This window comes from Schistocerca gregaria, chromosome X (assembly GCF_023897955.1).
Source record: "Schistocerca gregaria isolate iqSchGreg1 chromosome X, iqSchGreg1.2, whole genome shotgun sequence".
Classification (NCBI taxonomy): domain Eukaryota; kingdom Metazoa; phylum Arthropoda; class Insecta; order Orthoptera; family Acrididae; genus Schistocerca; species Schistocerca gregaria.
The window spans coordinates 649,154,530-649,181,146 of record NC_064931.1 but is presented as its reverse complement, the minus strand read 5'-3'; the positions used below and the strand labels follow the sequence as shown (position 1 = coordinate 649,181,146).

Below are 26,617 nucleotides of genomic sequence, written 5' to 3'. Positions count from 1 at the left end.
GAATACCTATTAATTTTAAGAGACTGACAGAGACAACAATGAACAAAAAATACAAAACAGTTCTCAACATCCAAATCCAAAAATAGCTACATGCTGCATACAGAATGAATGAGAGGAAGCAGAAGAGGAACAAAATATGCCATTTAAAACACATTTATGATGGAAGTCAACTGTTTAAAACAAAGAAAAAGTATTACTGTCACAGAAAACTATTATTATTCATTTATATTCTGCTTAAAAAAGATACAAACACACACACACACACACACACAGAAGCTGCCAAAACTGGAGCCACAAAACTTCGAACATAAAGTATAGTTTTCTAGAGAAAGAAACACAATATTTGTTATCGTAAGGTGCAATTTAATGTTTGTGGAATTATCTTTTCCATAAAATTATGGAAATTCCTGGATTTTCAACTAAGGGTAACCTTCATATTCTCAAAAAATTATATAATATAATAAACATACCTTGCCAGTTTGCTCAAAATGCTTGGAGATCGCTTCACACTCACATTGCTTGGAGAACGTTCAATTTCATTTGATTCAGATTCAGATCTCTCAAAAACTTGGTACCTGGACTTCAGGTTTAAAGCAGCAAGCTCTTCCAGTCCAAGATCAGGCTTATCAGAAGCTTGCAAGAGACAAAAAAATGTTATTATGTTTTCTGTACATGGCATGAACTGACAATTTGAATTTACAATTTGATGGAAGAAAGTAATAACTGCAGTATTTAATGAGCACATACAAAACTAAATATTATAGCCTATTACATTATCTATAGGTAATAGGTATAATGAAAAATAACTTTTAATTTAAATCTTCATGTAGAAGATTATTTATGTGCAAATACAATTCAGTACTACATGAATTATGGAGTCCTCCTGTTTCCTTTTTTGCAAAACAATATTGCACTAAAATTTTTGTGGTGCACCATTATGAGAAGTTCTGTCTATGAAAAAGTACTTTTATACTAAGTGAATAAAATAAAATTCTACAGTAAACAAAAAGGAAGCGCCTGTGAGTGAAGGGTTAATTTATGGAACAAAGTAATTGCTGATAAAGAGAGAAAATTCAAATAATATCCAAACAACTTAGGGAAGCAGCGGAAGCTTTTAGAAAATGCAAAAATCCTGTGGCCATCATGAGTATACCTTGCATTTACAACAGTAATTACATGAAAAATGTATGAAAGTCACTGAGTAGTCAGGCCTCAAAATTCAGATGTACATAACACTAAGGGAAATAGTGTCAAACTTAATCAAACTATTTACAGCCTTTTTGGATCTAGGACTATAGAGTTCCTGCAGATCAAAAGAAGTAGTGCTGTTTCTTATTGAAATGTTAAAGGACCTTTTCTATCCACTGTATTCGAGAATTGTGTTATGTTTTAGGACACTCAAAATGGAGGACATCAGCATTCATCCTTAAATATTTCTGAATGAGAGCAGTTAAAATAAATTAAATTTGTAAACAAAAATGAGACAAAGCAGCCACTCGGTTGTAGCTTAAGGGCATGTAAACCTGTGGGAAGAAGTGGGTGACTTTTGCTTTCTACATGGTTGTTGTGAGAGTGTGTACTTACATTAGAAAAAGAGTGGTACCATGAAACCTAGTATCATGTCTGTCCTACTATATGATTCTGTGTACCACATACCTCTATAGGTGATTGGTTGTCATTGCAGATTTCTCTGGAATTCCTATTGTAATAATTAAAACTTATGGTTTATAAAATAATGAAATTAAGTCTTAAAACACACATCATCACTATGAACACGCATGCAGATACACACTGAACATTTAGTTAATAAATGATTATGATATATCATAACATATAGAACATTCCAAATCTAAACAAAATGCTAAGAGTTAGTATTCATATGAGATGTCATATTGTCTTGAGAGATCCCACAACAGTATATATATATATATATATGACTTACCCAACGAAAGTGCTGGCAGGTCGATACACACACAAACAAACAAACAAATACAGACACACTATTGACCTGCCAGTGCTTTCGTTGGGTAAGTCACATCATCTTTGTTTTTAGATATATTTTTTTCCACGTGGAATGTTTCCCTCTATTATACACTCCTGGAAATGGAAAAAAGAACACATTGACACCGGTGTGTCAGACCCACCATACTTGCTCCGGACACTGCGAGAGGGCTGTACAAGCAATGATCACACGCACGGCACAGCGGACACACCAGGGACTGCGGTGTTGGCCGTCGAATGGCGCTAGCTGCGCAGCATTTGTGCACCGCCGCCGTCAGTGTCAGCCAGTTTGCCGTGGCATACGGAGCTCCATCGCAGTCTTTAACACTGGTAGCATGCCGCGACAGCGTGGACGTGAACCGTATGTGCAGTTGACGGACTTTGAGCGAGGGCGTATAGTGGGCATGCGGGAGGCCGGGTGGACGTACCGCCGAATTGCTCAACACGTGTGGCATGAGGTCTCCACAGTACATTGATGTTGTCGCCAGTGATCGGCGGAAGGTGCACGTGCCCGTCGACCTGGGACCGGACCGCAGCGACGCACGGATGCACGCCAAGACCGTAGGATCCTACGCAGTGCCGTGGACACTGTTGCTCCTGGGGTATCGGCGAGGACCATTCGCAACCGTCTCCATGAAGCTGGGCTACCGTTAGGCAGTCTTCCGCTCACGCCCCAACATTGTGCAGCCCGCCTCCAGTGGTGTCGCGACAGGCGTGAATGGAGGGACGAATGGAGACGTGTCGTTTTCAGCGATGAGAGTCGCTTCTGCCTTGGTGCCAATGATGGTCGTATGCGTGTTTGGCGCCGTGCAGGTGAGTGCCACAATCAGGACTGCATACGACCGAGGCACACAGGGCCAACACCCGGCACCATGGTGTGGGGAGCGATCTCCTACACTGGCCGTACACCTCTGGTGATCGTCGAGGGGACACTGAATAGTGCACGGTACATCCAAACCGTCATCGAACCCATCGTTCTACCATTCCTAGACCGGCAAGGGAACTTGCTGTTCCAACAGGACAATGCACGTCCGCATGTATCCCGTGCCACCCAACGTACTCTAGAAGGTGTAAGTCAACTACCCTGGCCAGCAAGATCTCCAGATCTGTCCCCCATTGAGCATGTTTGGGACTGGATGAAGTGTCGTCTCACGCGGTCTGCACGTCCAGCACAAACGCTGGTCCAACTGAGGCGCCAGGTGGAAATGGCATGGCAAGCTGTTCCACAGGACTACATCCAGCATCTCTACGATCGTCTCCATGGGAGAATAGCAGCCTGCATTGCTGCGAAAGGTGGATATACACTGTACTAGTGCCGACATTGTGCATGCTCTGTTGCCTGTGTCTATGTGCCTGTGGTTCTGTCAGTGTGATCATGTGATGTATCTGACCCCAGGAATGTGTCAATAAAGTTTCCCCTTCTTGGGACAATGAATTCACGGTGTTCTTATTTCAATTTCCAGGAGTGTATATATATTTGCTGTAAAAGTCTCAGCTGCAAATCATCACAAACGATCATTAGTTTTGATCACCTAATAATCATCTCCAGTTCTAAAAATAAAAATAATACTTTAATATCTATCTTTTCAAGTAGATAAAATAGACTGTAAATTTTTAAAATTTAAATTTCTTAAAATTCCACCTGATTAAGCATGAATTATGAAACGTTGAAGAGTCATAAACTGTAAAATAAGAGGGACAGCATTATAGCAGACTTCCAAAGTGTCAGAAGGGGGGGGGGGGGCAGGGATGGTGGGACCTATACAACCCAGAGTTATATAACACCGAATGGTGCTACAAATCTGCTTACAGTGCTGTTCCTCTTATTTTACAGCTACTGACTATGGTCGTTTACAAAATATTTGACAACTCATGATTAACCTGATAGAATTTTTTTTTAAATGAATATTTTCAATGTATTTTATTTACTCAAGTAGATGTTTTAATTTTATTTTTAGATCTGAAGATGATCACTGAGTGATTGAAACTAGCTATCATATGCGACAATTTGCAACTGAGACTGTAACAGTTAATATTCAAATGTAAGTGTATGGTTGATCTGTGATAAACCATACACTTACATTTGAATAATTGGGTAAACTTGCCATTTGACAATAGCTTTAAAAAAGCTTTTCTTTTTCACTATTATATAGGGGATTCTGTCAATATGTTTGTTTAGATCAAGGATAGCCCTCTGTCAGTGCATAAAATGTAAACAATTAAATAAGTTTCACTGAAAACAGTTATCACAAGTGCCACACACAGATTTGACCTCCCACTAGGGCAAGAACCTTTGCAGCAGATGTCAGTGCAGTTTGACTAATATGTAGCTACATCAGAACAACACTGCTCTTTGTGGCTGGAGGAAGGTAGCACATGTGTTTGTAAAAGGCTTCATGTTTCAAAGATTATTGTACTTCACACCCAACAATTTATTTTTCCTTTGACAAATGACCCTTTGGCTCAACAAGAAGATAGGAGCATGCAGAGTGGTAGCATGCTCTCCTATTGTCAATTTGCCAAAAGTCTCTTTTGTTGCTTTATCAGCAACCAACAGAATGTCACTGCCATTCAAAGCTATTATAACTGGTAAATTATGTAATATATATTTTGAACAATTTTCTCTGCTAGGTTGATGTAATTCACAGCACTAAGGAAATGGGAACAAATGAAAAATTTCATGCCTCATCTGATCCAGTGGTTTCAGTATCATATGGTATTCAGGGTTAAAGACTTTTAAGAAGCCATCTTCCTAATGAATTTACATAGTCAGGCAGACCTACTGCACAGTCTAGGGTACTTCCCTTGTAAGATTGATTGTGTGTATAATTTTCAAAGCACGATACTCTTTTAAAGTAACATAAAATCTAACCAAGAAAAAAGATTTGGAATAAATTTTTTATTGTACCACAGTAAACTTAAAATGCCCAGAGTCCTTCTAGTAATAATGCTATGGAGCGAATCAAATTCTGAGATGTTACATTAAAGTCCACCTGTCTCTGTAGTCAAGGTCAGTAATGTACTTTTGTTAGATGGCACTCAACTCTGAGGTATGTGAGTTTGAATCCTGGTGGTGGAAAATTATCATGGTCAATATTTGGCTATAAGGGGAGGAGACATGCTTGCTGATCACCAGTCTTTACACCAACATCGTGGATTAAATTCCAGGCTTCTTCGCAGTACCTAATAAAGTGAGGGTATAGGACATTGTTGATGGTAATCAGTCTTTCAGATGGTGGTGTTAAGCTCAGAAGCATCCTTAGTGATGTTTGGAAGGAGTATGCTATGTGCTGGGACTGGATTTCACCCAGCCCCTTTCCTTCATCTGTAAAAACACATACCAAACACTCCCTGCCATGTACTCAACACAGTCATCTACACATCACAGATACACACTTGCCACTTCATAACAGGTTGAAGGAAGACAATGATAAACCACATCCACCCAAGAGTAGTGACTGATTAATCCTATATCTGCTCCCCCACATTCATTTCCTGCGTATGAAATTACTTTGACTTAGACATTTAAATCCATTAGATATTGCCTTGTCTGAGTACCAAAAGGCATTACAGCTCTTGGATTTTATGTTTGTAAGCACTACATACAGGACCAGGTGCCTAATTCATAAACAGGAAACTGCACAATAGTTCAAAAGTTATATGCATATTGCATAGTAAAGCTCACCAACATCAGCACACAGATAGGGGCAGTGCCAATTTGAACCATGTTAAAGTTAAAGAAATTATTTTAATGAGCTACTGACAGTAAACATTAGCTTATCTCAGTTATTTCAAAGTTTGTTTCCTGTAAGACATAATTTCAGTGATCGAATGAAAATGAGAACAGTGACAAATTTTGGAGGATTTCATTTCTTAAAATGTCAGTCATCAATAGCATTTGTCACGATGAAACTTCTGTAAGTTCTTGTCAAAACATTTGTAAACATTCATTGCACAATAATTTTTAAAAATGAGGTCACATTACTGCAATGCTGGAATTTTTGCGACATTCAACACTTAGCTGAAAAATGAAATATTTAATGCCAACAACATTTTATCAATTAAACATCTAAATAAGCTGAGTGCTTTTGAAGTTTTAATTTTATGGTCACTGAAATAAGGCAGCCAAGAGAGTTTTTCATAAAATATAAAACCAAGGAATCTCACTGACTTCTTAGAAGTTGTGGCTGCAGATCAAGAATATTAAAAATACAGTACCCGTGTATATGATTAACATTTGCACAAACAGATCTGTCCATGGTAAACTTCAAACCAGTATTCTTGGTCCATACCTTCAGCCACTTCAGTGTCAGTTGAAGCCGATGAGTTGTAATATGTCTAAAGTATAGTTAATTAAGAAAGGATTTTAATAAGTGGGAATCCATAGTTATAAAGGTGACAAAAGAAATTGCATCTCCAAACTGGAAGTAACTCAAAGTATTACTTCTTTGCAGAGCACTCATATGACTGCTGCTAATCATCTACTCAAAAGGAATACCCACTCAGCTGGTAAGTGTCACATTGTGAAAACTACTTTCATACTATCAAGACAGGAATTATTTGATTCCCTTCAAGAGACATCGTACTGTCATTGTCAAATTTTGTAAAAAAAAAAAAAAAAAAAAAAAAAACAAAAAAACCAGGAAGATTTCTTTGGATTAGGAATTCAGTTAATGAAGGGTAACATACTGAATTTAATTTCCACTCAGAGAAGAAATCCTAGTTGATTTCAAGTTCAGCCTTCTCCTTTTTTCAGTTATAGTTTGTGCAGTGATGTGTGGTGGTGTGCTAAAGAACCTTTTTCCTGTATAATAGCTACTGTTGCCATAAAGGGGGGAAGAAGGTAAAGATAAACTTCACAGGAAGATCTTTTGGCAATGAGTAATGTTACAGATTTGAGTTGGAGGTGCTAGTGAACAAGGTCGATCATACAGAGCCATTCATCGTACACAAAAGAAGACAGTCTTTCCTGAAACTTCTAAAATTTATTACCAACTCCCTTTCACCTGGAACACTTCTTGTCAGAACTGATTTGACCTCACTTTAAACAGGCCACAGCCACAGAATACTACTTCTCCAAATGGCCACTTGACAATCTTCCTAAAACTTCATTTATTATCACTTCATCATTACCCATACCTGCTTCACTTTTGAAGGCCAGACCTACAACTGCTATGGGAACCAAGAGGGCACTGTCTTATGCCAAACTTTTCATTGGGCCCTAGGAAATTGCATTCCTGAGGCACAGAAGCTTGGCCCCCTGGCCTAGTACAGATTTATTGATGACATTTTTGTTATCTGCACTCATAACGAAAAACTCCTCTTCTTACTGAAACAACCTAACTCCTTTTGCCAGATCAAATTCCCATGTCCTTTTCCAAATCCAAAGCTATCTTCCATGATGTTGACCTCCATCTCATTAAATCCCACATCCAAACCACAATCCACATAAAATCAACAAACAAGCAACAAGATCTACAAAATGTTTTGATTACCACCTCAAGCTCCTGATAAAAGTCTTCATTTAACAACCAATTTTGGTCAACAGACCATCATCAGGTTCTTAAAAACACTTACAGCATCATTTTAGGCAAATACAAAATCACTGACATCAGACAATAAAACCATAAATTTGTCACTGTTGTCAAATCACAATACAAATTACATCAAAATGGTTCAAATGGCTCTAAGCACTATGGGATTTAACATCTGAGATCATCAGTCCCCTAGACTTAGAACTACTTAAACCTAACTAACCTAAGGACATCACACACATCCATGCCCGAGACAGGATTTGAACCTGTGACCGTAGCAGCAGTGCGGTTCCGGACTGAAGTGCCTAGAACCACTCGGCCACAGCAGCCAACCAAATACATCATCAATAAATTAACTGTACTAGGCAGTGCTGCATTATTTCATGTTAAACAATTGTTAGCAATCGTCCTTAATGCTATGAATGGATGCATACCACATACCTATGTGGTATGTAGCATGGATTCATTCGTAGCATTAAAAGTGATTGCTCAGGTAACATGAAAGAGTGTACTGCCTATCAGAGTTTACATATTGACAATGTAATTTATATTATGATATAACAACAGTGACAAATTCATGGTTCTATTATCTGATGTCAGTAATTTTATATTCACCTAATATCATCCTGTAAATGCTTTTAAGAACCTAATGATGGAAAACTGGTTGTTAAACAAAGAATTTTATCAGCTTCTTGATATGGTAATCATGACCTTTTTCAAATACCTACAAGATGTGGGGGACCATCTTCTGAAAATAATAATATCTACATTTTGACAGCTGCCACCCCTCCCACGTCAAACTCTCTCTTTCCTTACCACATCTCTCCCACCTGGAATCCTCCTTGTCAGAATTGATGTGGCCTCACCTTACACAGACCTCCCACAAACAACAGTGTGTCAGCCATATAATACTATCTCTCCCAATGGCTACTACCTCTCCGAGTGGCAAACATATCTTCTCCACCACTGAATCCCTCAACACCTACACCAACAACTTCTTCCAGCTTTCTTCTTCTGCAAATACCCCACAGTTTTATTTACAAGCAAATCTCCCAGGCAGTATCCTCATTTGACTCCCTGACTAATACAGTTCCTACTTCCCAAAAACTCAGAAGCAACTCCTTTGTCATATGTACGACACAGGCCAAGAATGACTCAATATTTTACTTCAATGTGGCTTTGAATTTCTGAAGTCTAGCCTTGGAATGGTATCCTCTCTCCCTGATACCCTCCCCATACTTCTCACTGTCACCTTCCATCTCCTTGCTAGCCTCTGTAACAACCTAGTTAAAGCTTATGACATTCCAAACCATTATCCCTATCCATGCTAGTGTCCTCACTGTAAAACATGCCCCATGTATTCACTCACTAACACCAACTCCAGCCCCACCACTGGTAAATCCTACAATATCAAAGGCACGGCAACCAACTTGTGAAACCTCACATGTTATTTATTAACAAATTTCTGTCCACAGCACCACTAAACTGGCTGATACATGAATGGCCATAGAAGAACTGCCCACCCCAGGGACACCCAGTACTCATTTGCTGAATACGCACTGCAGCATGACTCAAGAGACCTGAGTGTTTGCTACAGCACATGGCCCTATTATCATTCCCATCTGATTTCCCTGAACTACAGAGATTCTTGCCCTCCAACATATCCTTGCATCCCAACACCCTTCTGGAATTAATCTCCATTAACTAACCTCTCCTCTCTTTTTTCCCTGAAGGCCCAAGTAATGCTGAACAGCTACCATGTCACCCTTTGCCATGTGTCTTCATGTGGTATGGAGGGGCATGTGGTCAAACACACTCCTCTCCCAGCTGTCTTGCCAGCTTTCCAGATCTTGGAGTTCCTACTTCTTACTCAAGTAGCTCCTCAGTTGGCATCATGAGGCTGATTGTAGCCAATACTAGTCCCAGCATCAAAGAAAGAAAAATCCTTGGCATTACCAGGAATTGAACCAGTGTCCTCTGCATGGCAACCATTTATGCTGACCACACCATCTCTGACTTTCCTTTCTAACTTACCACAACTTATCCCTCTCTGCTCTCTGAGAAAAAACATATTAGATCTGATGTCGGTAGTGTCTATTCGCAGTGCTATACATTTTGCCTCCTCACAGTAAGTGCTGGCTTTTATTTTATTTACTGTGTTGAACACTTGATAAGATTTTTTTTAGTTGGGATCTACAGTCTCAATGAGTTTTTTGAATGATAATAGTTTGGACATTGGCTGCTTTTTTTAGTATTAAGCTATGATTTTATTTTATATATTCCACTGCCACATAGTTTTGGCTGTATATCTATTCTCAAGTGTGAAGTATAATTGGCCAATTTACTCATCTACATCACACAATTGAAGAAGCATGTTATAGTTGACCAGACTGTAGAGTTACAGGCATGACATCAAGTGTTACGAAATCAGTAGTTACACATTGTAGCACTTACTTGTAAGAGCTGTGTAACTACTGTTTTCATACAGTCTGGTGTCAAGCCCTTAACTTTAAAGTTCAGTCAGCCACATTTGGCTTTTACATTTGTGTAGCATAAGCAAGTACGCTGAGTGTAACCCACGTATGTGTCTTTAATGGGCTATACTTCACACTTGAGTATGGCTACATAGCCAAAACTATGTTGTAGTGAACAATATGAAATAAAAAGATCATTTAATCTTAACAATAACAGCCAGTGTGATAAATTGATATCATCATAAAAGCTTAATATAACACCAGAAATATTCCCTTTAAGAATCAATATGGACTGAAAAAGCTGTGACTGTATGAAATCCAGCTTGCTTAGTTCATTCATGAGATCCAGAAAGGCTCTAGGTAGGAGATCACTGACTGATGCCACATTTCTCAACTTCTGGAAAGCCCTTGCCACAGTTCCACACTGTTGCCTAGTAAATAAATTATGTGCTCACAGAACAACAGAAAAAGGAATTAAATGGGACTGAAGACTTACTAGGTGACAGAACCCAGAGTAGCATTATTGATGGGGAGATTCAAAACAAACATTTGGTTTATCTCAGGCAAGTGTGATAGGGCCATTACTGTTAATGATGTAAACAATCTGGCATACTATTTTTTTAACTTTATGAGTCTTTTCAAAGTTGACACAGGTGTGTACAAGAAGACCACATCATTAGAAAATTAATGGAAATGCAGGAAGACTTACAGATCATCAGAGCTTAGTGTTTTCAACATAAATAAATGTAACATAATGTGCATAAATAGATAAACTACTTAACATTGTTTGAATACATTATCAGTGATAAGCCAGGGGCTTCAGTGCACTGTCTCCACAGAATAAGGGGAAAAAATTATAATGAATTAACAGGCAAAAAATACTCAATAGGAAGCAAAGTTTTCCATAAATAAGGCTATAGGACTTTCTGTGGGATGAACTGATAATTTGAGTAACATGTAACTGAGTATTAGATTTCAGTAACTTTTTTATCAATGCTGAATTAGTATTAGGATGCTACTGTTAGAATTAGTTGTTCTCTGTTTGTAGAGAAGTGTCATCATAAATTTTTAACATATCTCCTGTTCCTGAATAATATGATTTAGATATTGGTGTTATGAGTCAAGTAAACCACAATTCACACTTCATTCATAACCATCAAGTCTCTAGCAGTAGCTGTCCAGAGAGATTTAAGGTGAATCATCCACATAAATAAGGTTGAGAGGAAGGTATAAACCAAACTGCAATTTACAGTAAGAATCATAAAGAAGTGTAATTTACACAAGAAAGAGGCCACTTACACAATCCTTATTAACCAATTTTTGAGTACTATTGATCATTGGGGTATACTTACCAAACTGCAAAGAGAGGAGAGATATAGAAGGTTGAAAAAAGACCTGCACACTCCATCATAGGTTTCTTTAGTTGGAATAGGAGTGCCTTCTTTAGCTTGTGTAGGAATGATGCAAAAAAGTCAACAAACTCCAGTGATAGGTGCTACGAACATGTAGTGCTTCTGACACACCATGTTCTCTTTGCTAGACACTGCATGTGGTAGTTTGCTTAGTACAGATGTGTACACAGTTTGTGTTGGTTTTAATGTTCAAGAAGGTAAACTTTTTAAAAACACTGGCTAAGAAATCTTTCTCGACTAAAATAAATCTACTAATGACAGTCACTGAACAGTGATTAAGGAACTTTCAAATGTTACACATAAAAACTGAATGCAAAGGTTTGAGAATGGGAGTAATTAAAAGTGAAATGCACATGTAAAAAATGAAGTAAAACTGGACTACAGATAATAGGTGAGGAAAACATGTGCAGCATAACCATTGTCACCATAACAGATAGCAAGTAGAATTAGATAGCCTAGTGACGAAGGTAATGCTAGAGAAAAAAATGGTGGTTAAAGGGACAGACTGAAATACATTGATATAAGCTGCTAAATAATTTAATTAGAGAAAGCTGTTGTGTTGAATCCACAGTATTCCTGCCCCTTGTAACCACCAATGAGCTATAGTGCAACATATTACTTGGCAGTGCTTTGCTTGATAATAGAAACAAGTGCACAACCATACCATTACAACAATTCCTCATTATAAGGTATAGAGATCACTACCCAATATGACATTTTTGCTACAAGCAATGTGATGCAAGGGTGTACTTTGAATTTTTGAAGAATGTGAAAAGGTTGTCTGGTTTTTATGAACTGTGGTGCACAATGCTACACGCTGGTAGCAAGAAACTGTTTCATATCTAACACAGCCATTTACATAATCTAAAACAACCCCATACATATCAGTAAATTCAGCAGATGTGACTACATCACTTCTTCATATTGCGAGAGTAGTTGATGGACTCATAGCCAAGGAAGAACCTACCCCATCCATGTGATCATTTGATCTCAACAATATTGAACTGATCTCGGAAAGCTATGGAGAGCGTTATGCACACAATAGGTCCTACTCTGATTAATCTTCATGAGATGCAAAAGACTGTTGAGTGGTCATATAGATCACCACAGCTCCCATTTCCTTAATAAAAGCAGCAAAAACTTTAAGTTGTAAGTTAGAAGCAACAAACTGAAATAAAAGCCAAACAGTAATAAAGAAATTGTAATGTAAAAACAAAAAATATATACCTCTGAACTAAGGATTTAGATTACCATTAGCACGCACACAATTTATATTCACAAGTTATGCAAGTTACAGAGAAACAATGATTTGTCTGTCAATTACAAAGCAGGCATCATTGTCTATAAATTTCTGTCAAATTACAAGTTGGCAATTACAACATTTATCATTTCTAATAATAATAAGTATTGATTATTATTATTATGAAGCAACAAGCAATTTCTGTATACAGAAGATATCATCCATTTCCTACAAACCTTATCATTTTACAACATTAAGTAACTACTGAGTTGTAGAAATTTAGATACAGTGGTATATTCCCATCTGGTTGATCTGTTATGTGTCAAACAATGCTTATTTCAGAAATCAGCACTTTGCTCATGTTTTAGAAAAGAAGAGTACAGAAAAGTAAGATTTTCCCAAAATGATGTGAACATTAATTAGAAAGGTGTGTGAGCAAGAAGCTCTCACCACACAGTGTGTGGACAAACATGTTTTTTTTTTTATTTTTTTTTTTATATATATATAAACGCCAAGTTTACACTATTAACTTACATACAAAGACTGGGCCAGTGAAGAAAGTGTTGTTATAATAGTGAAAGAAATAGGCACCGGTATCTCATCAAGGAAATTACAGAACATAATTGTTACACAGTTGTTATCAATACTGTTCTGAAAATCCAAGTGGGACTTTGCGGTCCCTTTATGCCAAGACTCCTTATGCTTCAACCTACTGTAGGAAGAATATTACATATTTATTGAAACACAAAATGGCTCACAATGCCCTTTTGTAAGGATATTCTATTGGGGTGGAAGAAAGGCAACATGAAGTGACATTTTCAGCTCCTTTATAAGAAATTTGTGATTACTTTGGATACTGAGGAAAGCAAGGACAAATTTCTCTAGATGAGAAAGAAAAAAAGAAGTTCATGCAGATGTATTTCATTTCATGAAAATATTATTATTATTATTATTATTATTATTATTATTTAAAAAGCATTATGTGGTTTTGCTCTCAATTTTACCTCTTCCCCAAAACATATTTAAAGGAAGAGAACAATATCATTGACAATGGTGGTGAGGTGACAGTGAGCTATCACATAACTCTTAAAATAGCCAAAACAGTCCATCTCTTCAGCAATGGAGACTTTGTTAAAGACTGTTTTGTTGCCGCTGCAACAGTCCTGTGTCCATTGATTCTTTCTTTCTTTCTTTCTTTCTTTCTTTTTTTTTTTTAACAGTTCCTCTTTTGCAGAGAACAGTTTGCAGACATATTGAAGAAATGGCAAATGACGTGGAGATGCAAATGAAAGGTAGGACTAAAGATCTAATTTTTTTCTCTTTTGCTTTGACTGAGGCCACAGGTGTAATGGACATTTCTCAGATTACTGTATTTGTGAGAGGTGTTGATGCTGAGTTCAACATCGTGGAGGAACACCTTGATTAAGTGCCAATGCTCAATACCACTACAGCCAGTGTTACATTTTCTTTCTTAGAAAACATTATTGACAAATTTGACCTCTTTTAGGAAAAACTTTCATTGTTCGCGACAGATAGAGCTCCTGCAATGATTTGTTTGTCAAAAGTCTCATGTTGTTAAAGAGAAAGAGAGAGAGAGAGATGATGAAAGAAGTGTCCTGCATCATTTTAATCTGGGAGTAACTATGGTGACTGGCCATATTTTTTTGTAGTATCCTGACAGAGTTGAGGTGTTGTTTTCGAATGTTTTTCAGCTTGTGTTAAGACATAGCGTTATTCATGGACATGACAGAAATGCCAGTTAAAGAGTTCCATGACCTTCATGTGGATATGACAAAAATGGTTCAAATGGCTCTAAGCACTGTGGGACTTACGATCTAAGGTCATCAGTCCCCTAGACTTAGAACTACTTAAACCTGACTAACCTAAGGACATCACACACACCTATGCCCGAGGCAGGATTCAAACCTGCGACCGCAGCAGCAGCACGGTTATGGACTGAAGTGCCTAAAACCGCTCGGCCACAGCTGCCGGCTGTGGATATGACGTCTTGGATTCTAACTTCTAGAAGTGTCATTTGTTCACTTTTCAAATGTTGCACTATTTAAAAATTAAATACATTTTGAAAAGGAGACATCGAGTTTATTACTGTGCTACAGGCTTTGTTAGAAAACTTTGATTGTTGATTTAGTGACTAAAATCAATTGGAACTTAGTTTTAGTAGTTTTGCAACTCTTTGCAGTGAGCTCTGAAAGCATACATCCTGAATTCAGTTGGAGCTCCCGGAATTTCAGTGTAGTCATGTGCTCAGTGAGAGGTTTTGCACTGCAGAAAATATTGATATGGTTTAAAAGAACTTCCCTTAAGAACAATTCCCACAGATGATTCAAATATCTCCTGCAGTATGTCTGTAACCACATATATGTGTGAAACTGTTTTCTCAACAATGAAAGTACAATGTTGAAGCTTACGTGTAGCCTTACTGACCCTCACCTGACTGGGGCAATGCCATCTGATGACCAGTAATCTCACTTCAAAAATGAACATGTTAGAAAAAAAAATGCTTATTACTTAAGTCAGTGTTGTACTTGTGATCAGAAAGTTAAGTTGATGAGAGTGATAGTTTATTCTCCTTTTCTTGATCCCTGGCCACCACTCCCCTAGTTCTCCTCAGAACAGTACAGCACAATTTAGAATGTACCTTACTGCATGTACCTGCTCTTACTTTGTAGCCTGCTGGGATCATTACGGCATTACACTGGGAAAATATTATTCTTAATTTGTTTCTTTGTCACTGTGTTGTGCCTCTATTGAACTGTAGACAGTCATTTCATTTTCTGTCATCTGAACACCTCACTGACAGACATAGGAAAACAACATGACTTTTTTACAACCTTATAATTGACATGCAAAGCCTTATGCCATGAAATGGCACATAAAAGCATGCACAGTAGCATAAATCCATTTGCTTTTCTTCACAATAGAATTGATATAAGCTAAGTGTTGTTATATTTTCATTTGATGGTACCTTTGTGTAACCCAAGGCAGGCTATACTTCTGCAAATACTATGCACATGTTATATTTGTATTGTCCTGTTATAATTATGGCAATGAAAGGAATACTGATAATCTAATGTGCCTACAACCTCAAGTGTAAGCTGTTGATAATGTATTTTTGGCAGTCTTTGATCCTGTTAGCGAGTAAGACAATGTTAGCTTTACATGCATTGTGCCCACACAGCACATAAAAATGCATACAGAGCCCATGAGCAACCTCACAGGCATCTCACGCACCCATCCCTGATACGGATGATTAAAAAACTGCGTACTTTGATTTTATGAATCTTTGATCTGTTTAGAGGAGTTTCATTTACAAATGAGTAATTGATTTATAGATTACAACAGCTTAAAAAGCTATCATGGCAAAGACTGTGTTTTGTCATACAGTATCTAGGCACAACGGCATATACACAACTTCCTGCAATTATTGAAAAACTGTAATGAAAGGTACACATTGACTATGGGACATTAAGAGTTAGAGTTCACATACAACAAGATTCAATAAAGTTCCTTAATCATGAATAATTTGAAAGTCATTTTAAGAAAACAAGAAAAAGTAGCTGTAGACAGATTTTGAAATTTTCCAATGGCTCTCTTCACAACATGGTTTCAACAAGAACACATGCCATTACTAAAGTAAGCACTTAGCTGCATGGCAGCAAACAAAGTGCATATTTACAAAACAAAAACATAGCTTTGAGTACTATCAGTATAATGTACTTACATTTTTACATTACAATGAGGTTAAAGCTATGTTAATGGTATTTTTAATTCCTCTTCAATCATCATTTACAGACCTGAATTCGTAATGAAAATTTCCTTTATTGCGAAGCAGCTCTACTAACTAAAAGTTGCATTCTTATATTTTCTTTCAGCTACCCAATGAAATCCTGCACAGCACTTTCTAAATTAGATTTAACAAAAATAGCCCTGCCTTTATTTATAAATGTCAATGCAATTTTGAGAATTATAAAATTAAAAGTTCTGCATATTGTACAGTTAAAAACAGTTACACATAAGTAAGTGCAAAGTTAAGGGAAAGGAAAACTTAATTGTGATGGGTGACTGGAATTTGGTAGAAGAAAGAGGAAGAGAATGACAAATAGTAGGAGAATATGGACTGGGGGAAAGAAATGAAAGAGGAAACTGCCTAGTAGAATTTTGCACAGAGAATAATTTAATCATCAATAACGCTGTTTGATAATGATAAAAGAAGGTTGTATACATGAAAGAGACCTGGAAACACTGACAGGTTTGAGACTGATTATACACTCCTGGAAATGGAAAAAAGAACACATTGACACCGGTGTGTCAGACCCACCATACTTGCTCCGGACACTGCGAGAGGGCTGTACAAGCAATGATCACACGCACGGCACAGCGGACACACCAGGAACCGCGGTGTTGGCCGTCGAATGGCGCTAGCTGCGCAGCATTTGTGCACCGCCGCCGTCAGTGTCAGCCAGTTTGCCGTGGCATACGGAGCTCCATCGCAGTCTTTAACACTGGTAGCATGCCGTGACAGCGTGGACGTGAACCGTATGTGCAGTTGACGGAATTTGAGCGAGGGCGTATAGTGGGCATGCGGGAGGCCGGGTGCACGTACCGCCGAATTGCTCAACACGTGGGGCGTGAGGTCTCCACAGTACATCGATGTTGTCGCCAGTGGTCGGCGGAAGGTGCACGTGCCCGTCGACCTGGGACCGGACCGCAGCGACGCACGGATGCACGCCAAGACCGTAGGATCCTACGCAGTGCCGTAGGGGACCGCACCGCCACTTCCCAGCAAATTAGGGACACTGTTGCTCCTGGGGTGTCGGCGAGGACCATTCGCAACCGTCTCCATGAAGCTGGGCTACGGTGCCGCACACCGTTAGGCCGTCTTCCGCTCACGCCCCAACATCGTGCAGCCCGCCTCCAGTGGTGTCGCGACAGGCGTGAATGGAGGGACGAATGGAGACGTGTCGTCTTCAGCGATGAGAGTCACTTCTGCCTTGGTGCCAATGATGGTCGTATGCGTGTTTGGCGCCGTGCAGGTGAGCGCCACAATCAGGACTGCATACGACCGAGGCACACAGGGCCAACACCAGGCATCATGGTGTGGGGAGCGATCTCCTACACTGGCCATACACCTCTGGTGATCGTCGAGGGGACACTGAATAGTGCACGGTACATCCAAACCGTCATCGACCCCATCGTTCTACCATTCCTAGACCGGCAAGGGAACTTGCTGTTCCAACAGGACAATGCACGTCCGCATGTATCCCGTGCCACCCAACTTGCTCTAGAAGGTGTAAGTCAACTACCCTGGCCAGCAAGATCTCCGGATCTGTCCCCCATTGAGCATGTTTGGGACTGGATGAAGCGTCGTCTCACGCGGTCTGCACGTCCAGGACGAACGCTTTTCCAACTGAGGCGCCAGGTGGAAATGGCATGGCAAGCCGTTCCACAGGACTATATCCAGCATCTCTACGATCGTCTCCATGGGAGAATAGCAGCCTGCATTGCTGCGAAAGGTGGATATACACTGTACTAGTGCCGACATTGTGCATGCTCTGTTGCCTGTGTCTATGTGCCTGTGGTTCTGTCAGTGTGATCATGTGATGTATCTGACCCCAGGAATGTGTCAATAAAGTTTCCCCTTTCTGGGACAATGAATTCACGGTGTTCTTATTTCAATTTCCAGGAGTGTATAATGGCAAGAAAGGGATTTCAGAGCCAGATTTTAAATGGTAAGACACTTCCAGGGTCAAAAGTGGATTCTAACCACAATTTATTGGTTATCAACTGTAGATTAAAACTGAAGGAACTGCAGAAAGGTAGGAAATTACAGAGATTGGACTTAGATAAGTTGAAATAACAAGAATTGTTGAGAGTTTCAGAGGCAGCATTAGAGACAACTGACTGCAACACGGGAAAGGAATACAGTATGAGACAAGTAGTTACTTTCAGAAATGAAATAGGAAGACATCAGAGAATCTAATAGAAAGAAAGACGAGGCTTAGTAGAAATCCTTGGATATTATAGGAGATCCTGAATTTAACTGATGAAATGAGAAAATAGAAAACTGCAGCAGATGAAGAGGTGTTAACAGGAAGCGCAAAATGGCAAAGCAAGAGCGCCTAGACAAAAAATGTAAATCTATAGGAGCATGTATCACTAGGGGAAAGATTGATACTGACAAAGAGCGAAATTAAACAGGCCTTTGGAGAAAAGAGAAGCAGCTATATGAATATCAGGAGCTCAGATGAAAAACCAGTACTAAGCAAAGAAGAGAGAGCTGAAACATGGAAGGAATATATACAAGGGAAATTAACTTGAAGGCAAGCGAAGAGAAAGTAGATGAATATGAGATGGGAGATATGATACTGTGAGAAAATCTGAAATAGCAATGAAAAACCTAGGCTGAAAAATGACCCCTGGAGCACATGACATTTCCTCAGAGCTGCTTGTGTCCTTGGAAGAGTCGACCATGACAAAACTATTCCATCTGGTGTGCAATGTTTACGAGACAGGGGAAATATCCTCAGACTTAAGAAAGACTGCAAGAATTTGAATTCAAAAGAAAGAAAATGCTTACAGGAGTGGATACTATCAAACTGTCAGTTTAATAAGTTGTTGCATCACATGATGAATTCAGTGTGCATGCCTAAATTTCATGAAGATTTACTCAGTGAGCTCAGAGCCAAGCAGGCCAGCTCAGAACTGGTGTGTCAATTGGTATGTCAACGTGACATACAGTCAATTTACCAGAAGGCAAGGCACTAGTTGACTGTTGCCATGCAACCTCAGAGCGAGGGATGCATTTAGTGAATACTGCAGTACTACATAACAGGGCAATATGTAATAACACTTTGTAACTCAAAGCACCAGAGTGCCACTGTAATAGTCAAACGGTGCAGTAAGACCTGAGCACAAAAATCAAGAATAGAGGCAAGGAATGCTGATGAGTCCAATAAACCAGGGCAAATTTGCTCATCCACCTAGAGATACTATGTAGTAGGTGCATGCTCTGCTGCTTAAATAATCAGGCTTTTGGAGTTTACAGACATATTCAGTCATGCTGCCATTCTGTTTGTGTCACCAATGCCAGGTAGAATGATGGTCTATTGAATTTTAGTGAAATTGCAACAAGCTGATCGATGATGATCTGCGTCATACCTGTTTGCAGATTTTGATGTCGAGATGTAGCCATTACGATGTGAGCTACAGCTATTGTCTGCTGTTGCAACCTACTTGGACATCACAAATGAGAAGTAGACTGGTGTGCTGCCAGCCCTCCACCAAAGGGGCATTCCTGGATGATCTGCAAACTGTGATCCCCACACCATCCGGGCGCAGCACATCTGCACAGCTCCCTAGCTTTCTGTGAACATCTACTGCAGTCTTGGTCATCCATTGTTGGGAGACCAGGACCATTCTTTCATAACAACAACTGTCCTGGACCGTGCAGTCAGCTACACTCACCTAAGTGCATGATGGGCTGTCCACAAGAGCATTAAGGCATAGAGCTACCATGTGTGGTGTAAAACATCTGGTAATCAACAGCACCTACTCTCTCACGTGCCACCACTCATTGACCTGTGGCACCAGTGTCACGACTTGCTGATGAGGAGCATCAGCAGTTCTCTCCAGTGAGCTCCTGAGGCCCCACACACTGCAGAATGCTATGAAGCAGCTACATTACTCTAAGGTGTATTCATCCTGGTAGCAAAATGACATTCCACATATCACCATGTTGCTGAAGCCTCCAGGTGTAGCACCACTCCTGCACCACAGCTCTGTTACCTGACCCGTAGTGGCATTGGCCAACCTGGGTCACTACAAAGTCATTCTTGTAAAATAGTGATATGTATTATTTATAGAAGAATGGAAAAATTGGTAGAAGCTGATCCCATGGAAGATCAGTTTGGTTTCCAGAGAAATGTTGGAGCGCGCAAGGCGATACTGACCCTATGACTTAACTTAGAAGATAAGTTAAGGAAAGGCAAAACTACATTTATAGCATTTGTAGATTCAGAGAAAGCTTTTGGTAAAGTTGACTGGAACACACTATTTAAAATTCTGAAGGTAGCAGGGGTAAAACTCAGGGAGCGAAAGGTTATTTACAACTCATCCAGAAACCAGACAGCTGTTATAAGAGCCAAAAATAATTGAGAAGGGAGCGGGACAGGATTGTAGCTTATTCACAGTGTTATCCAACATATACATTGAGTAAGATGTGAAGGAAAGCAAGGAGAAATTTAGAAAGGGAATTAAACAAAAGCTTTGCAGTTTGCAAGTGACACTGTAATTCTGTCAGAGATATGAAAGGACTTGGAAGTGCAGTTGAATGGAATGGATAGTGTCTTGAAAGGAGGATATAAAATGAAAATTACCAAAAGCAAAACAAAGGCAATGGAATGTAGTCAAATTAAATCAGGCAATACTGAGGAAATTAGATTAGGAAGTGAGGCACTGATAGTAGTAGATGAGTTTTGCTTTTTGGGCCATAAAATAATTTATGAGTACTGAAGTAGAGAGGATGGCAAGTGTTTCTAAGGAAGAGAAATTTGTTAACATTGAATATAAAATTACATGTTAGGAAGTGTTCTCTGAACACTGGCATGTAGCCTTCTAGGGAAGTGAAACATGGTTGATAAGCAGCTTAGACAAGAAGAGAACAGAAGCCTTTGAAATATGGTGCTACAGAAGAATGCTGAAGATTACATGGGTAGATCGTGTAACTAATGAGGAGGTACTGAAAGAGAACTGGGGAGGAAAGGAATTTGTAGCATAATTTGACTAAAAGAAGATCAGTTCATAGGACACATCTGAAGAGAGACCAAGATGTGATTACAGTAAGCAGGTTCAAATAGATGTGGGTTTCAGCAGTTATTCAGAGATGAAGAGGCTTGCACGGGATATAGTAGCATGGAAAGTTGCATCAAACCAGTCTTTGGACTGAAGACAACAACACAAATGCAAACTGATGTGGCTTCACTATTAGATACCTACGACTGTCTGAAGGGTCATTATTATCACAAATGTAAACAAGTGGATATTTTATCATTTTCTTTAGCATTTTTGCATGGATTCTTTGGATAACTCTGAGGCGAGAACATTTGAAAATTATTACTAGTAGGGGCATGAACTTCATTGGTCAGGGAAATGTAGCAATTAAAATCTCCAACAGGACCTTTCCCTGGGCAGCAAAGCTGACTTTCCAGGTTTCCCCTCATGGTTGAAACAGAAGAGGAGATCATGCATGCCTCATGTGATTACAATGACACCAATAAATGCTATTAATCTTGCAACATTTTAAAGTATGTGCTTAAAAATTTTTGGCAGTGGTGTATGAGGGGAATGGCAAGAAGGACTAACTTTTAAATGAGAAGAATACATTGCAGGCACTGGCAAAGATTATTTAGAAATGCTAAGTAGTGACTAAAAGCAGATAAATATTTCAAAAACTGTTGAGTTATTTTTTACACTATTGATTATAGCTCAGATGAAGAGACTTCTTGAAAATGTATACCAAATAATGAGAAATTCACAGCAAACATTTTTGTTGTTGTTTGCTGCAGTAGTGACCCTTTTAGCCTTATATAAAAACTCTAAAAGCTGCAAAAAAATAGATGCCAGTCTTTAATTAGGAAGAAGGAAAGCATGTAAACTAAATGATAAATGAAAATAATAGCAAGTAATTTCTGTTCAGAAAGAAGCAGTAGATGAATTGTCATCAAACATTATTAGATACGATCTGTGTAAAGACAATCACAAACAAAATAAAAAATTCCATTTATATTGGCTTATATCACTGTATTAAGAAAATAAAGGGCAAAAGTAATAATAAAAAACAGCATCCAACAGAAACTAATACAATCTGAATTATAAGGCTCTCATTCTATAGCAAATTAACAACTGCAATGGAAGAATCAATTGCTACATTTGTACTTGAATCCATGAAACTACATCATGGCAGCATTCTATGGCATATAAGGCAAATGATTAGCAATATGTGCACTCAAAAAATGCAATTAGTTGTTGAAGCTAAATATCATTATGTGCTAAATTCTTGGGATTATTCCTTTTGTTATTAATTATCAACATGCATGTCTTGGTATGCTGCTTTTGATTTCTTTAAAGTGAACATTTCTACCATTATTTTAACAATATTAATTAGGACAGATTGTTACTCATCACATAGAGAAGGTACTCAGTGACTACCCTTCCATTCTCCAACCCAGTGCTATTTCCCCTTTGTTACTGTCCTCTGTCCCATTACATTAAATGCCCAGTGGCTTTTCTTTCATCCTTCTATCCACTGCTGTTATTGTTCTCCATCACATTACATTAAACATCCAGTGGCTTATCTTCCATTCTAAAATTCAGTGCTGTTTCTCTTCGTTACTATTCTCGTTCTTTATGCCTCCTTTATGTTATGAGTAGCAATCTACCCTACTTCATGTTGTTATTTCGTAACAGATTTTCATAGTTTGATTTCTACCATTACTTTACCTAGGGAGGAATTCCACTGAATACTGCTTGCATTGTTTTATACCTTTTCAAATGTGTATTTTCATAATACATTGTTTGGGAATCACAAGACTTCAAAATAACTTGATTACACTTTTAATGCCTCTCAAAAACCGTCTTGATAAAGCAAGCCATGGTGGGTGACATATACTGGTTTAACAAAACATTTATCCCCTTTTTCTACACCCACAAGCACAGAGCAACAAACCTGTATTTATTTACTTTATTACTGCTTTGCTCACTAATACCATATTTTTTTAAAAAAAAATACGTTCTGTGTTGCATATTTTAAAAATTGTTCCATTTTACTTCAAATCTGAACTCCATTTGCCAGTAATTCATAAGCACAGATACCTCCTTCTATGGGGCAGAAACATTACATTTCTGGCAGTGACTATGCTGAAGCAATTATCATCTTCATCAAAATGACACTTAGAAATACTGATATGAAGCCATAACATTTGTTAGTAAACAACAGACTGTTAGAGCACAGAATTTTAACACAAACCATTATCCTACCTCTAACCACTTCTGGTGGTAGTTCTACTGGCTCATTCTCACAGATGATCAATTTTGGTTTCCTAAGTTGACCTAAAATTAGGACAACAAAAACAAAATTATGGGTAAAATTATGCATTATGACTTTTAGAAGTTATTATTTTATCCATTATGTAGTGGAATTGCACATATTACAGTACGAATATTCCCTTGAGGCATATTTATGAAACTTAAAATGTTATGCTTGTTTTTACAACAAAATAATTTCATGTCAAGTTAAAGAAATTCTGAGAATGTATTGCATAGAATAAGAAAATCGCTAATGTTCACGAATAGTTCACCATGAAGTTCAGTTTCTAACAGAAATACATACAGGATACATCACAAACTAAGCAGCAAATTGAGAAATATAATAATAAGAATTCTTTAGTAACTCATATCATCCAATGTATTACTATGAAGTTATGAACTCCTGTCTGTAGCATATCATACAGAGTATGTAAGGTTAGTCTAACTCAAATTATGGATATGAAAATCCAGTAACTTAAGGCCTGTTTATTTATTTATATGTTTACAAAGTTGAGCAGAAAATCAAATTTGTCAAGCTACAAATTTCACTGGTGTAGAACACGGACTGGTAATGGGCAAAGGAAGACAAGATGGTTGACATAGTGAAGTAAATGACTAATATATTCGTGGACCTCCAGTATGTTGTGACAGTGAATGACAGACAACACAGTGGTATGGACTACACAACACACTTTATTTTATAGAAACTCAATACATACCAGAATACACGACATAATACACTCGAGTCACAGAGTGAACTCAACTGCTGCTGTCAAATATCAGAAATAAAAGTGCAAGTCATTTTCTCTGGACAGTGATGCTAATGTTCCCACATATTCATCCTTACACACCATTGAGGAAAACTTATCTAACAGGTTTTACAGTGCCTATCCCGAGCCCTTCTTCCACTACACATTGCCCCAAAGACGTGTTGCTGGGATGTGCTTACAAAATTTGCCTGGAGTACAGTGGAGTCTAGAACCACAAGATTCTGCATATTATCAAAATTACATTCTTCTGAACTAGCATAGTAATGTTCTAAAGGACATCAAAGTAACTTGCACTGTTGAAATGGGATGTCAAAACGATAGGCTCCACCAGATTGTTACAAACAATTCCACAACAAATCTGCCAGTAAACACTATAGCAAACACTGCATGGCATTTATCATCTCAGATATGACTATTCCTATATGTAGAAGTATCTGTCTTAAATGCACCATCTGTTCAGCAAATAAGATTTGTGTTATAAAGGTATTGTCATCAGCATTTCACAACAAAATCCATTATACAAATTGAACATCATGTTAAAGCCATATGGCAACATTTCCTTCCCCTTAATGTATGTGGCTTGCATTATGCTTGCAGATTTTTGTCTCATACTGATGTTTGACTTGAGCTCATAACAGGGACAATGTTACGTATGCTAGTTGTGAGTTGACTGAAAACTCTCATGTGCACAAGGATCTCCTCATTGTGCATCTATGGATCAAAAAATGAATCTAATCTAATCTTAAAAACATTGTCAGGCTTACATTGTACTTATGCCAATATAGCAAATATGAAAAATATATGTTTCTTGAAGTTCAGCTAACAGGGTGTGTTGTAGAAAATGTCAGCGAGAAACTGGCACCAGCAGAAACTGAAGACACCTTTTCCATTTCTTCTAACATTGCAATAACACATCATTATGTTGATGAGCCATCTATGCTTAGTAAATGACTGGTTGTAACTGCTTGTAGAAATATCAACATAAAATAAGCAGAATAGAGACTGAGAAAATAGCATTGTAGTTTGGTTCAACACTGTATATATAACCATAACAAATTTTAGGTTTGATGACTGTACCTCTGAAATGACTACAACTACAATGTATGACACACTTGAACAAATGAACATAAACCCAAGACAAGATTTCAGGAGTTATGAGTTACTTGAAAAGAAATGATTTCCATTGCAAGGGGTGCCACTGTCCTTAGTTTGTTGCATGATTTCTGATTCCAATTGTCTATGCCGCATCAGGGAATTTCTTCTGTAGGCTTAATTTAAAATTCTAATCTTAATCTCATGCACAACTACTAATTCCAGGACTATTATCACAACACTATATTTGAGATTCCTGGAAATCACACTTCCAGGTTCCAGATGAGTGTAGATGTATTTTAAATTTTTTAAACACTGAAAATGGGAGGGGTGATTAAGGAGATTCAGAGTAAAAGAATTCTGAGATACAACATTTCAACAATGTAAATATCCAAACATGGCTAGATTTGTAATGTTGTGTTTGGGATTTTATTTCTTGGGAATTTAGAATCAAAGATATTCAAGACAAAGGGTATCATTAATTTTATTTTCCCTTTAATCATTATTTGCACTAGAACTATAATTTCATACGGAAGCATTTATAGAACCAACCAAATCAGTTGTGTGGGTTCTCCTGACCCCCCCACCCCCTCCCCTTTTTTTTATATACAAATTAATAGATGCAAAACTTTCGTATCAATTTTGGTCCATGTCAAAGAAGTATGTGCATTGAATAATGAGACATTTGTTTTGACTATGCAAGTTAAAAAAAGGCTAAGTTTTAATTTAAGTATGTATTAATAAATATCTGCAATTATTAATTTTGTGTCAATCACATGTTCACAAATTTATTAACTGCCTCTGCTTTACTTGAAAATTATCATGAATTTTTGTCTGTGCTTGTGATGTGTATGTGAAGTATCCTAACCTTTGCTTTTACACCAGTAAATATTATTGTCTATCAAATAAACTTAATTAATCACATCATGCACTCAAAACAAACTACCCTCACAAATGATGTTAACATTATCTTTCATAGATACATTTGATT

General features: G+C 38.1%; 1 protein-coding gene across 10 annotated transcripts in view; it reads right to left on the bottom strand.

The window, feature by feature from the left end:
• LOC126297573 (LIM domain and actin-binding protein 1) overlaps positions 1 to 26,617 on the bottom strand; it is a 194,643-nt gene that overhangs the window by 64,597 nt on the left and 103,429 nt on the right. For all 10 annotated transcript variants that reach the window (XM_049988534.1, XM_049988528.1, XM_049988531.1 and 7 more), the window contains exons 7-8: positions 23,717 to 23,788; positions 471 to 633 (exon numbers count right to left, since the gene is read on the bottom strand). In XM_049988534.1, the coding sequence (XP_049844491.1) occupies positions 471 to 633; positions 23,717 to 23,788 (235 nt within the window). The remainder of the gene's footprint in view (positions 1 to 470; positions 634 to 23,716; positions 23,789 to 26,617) is intronic.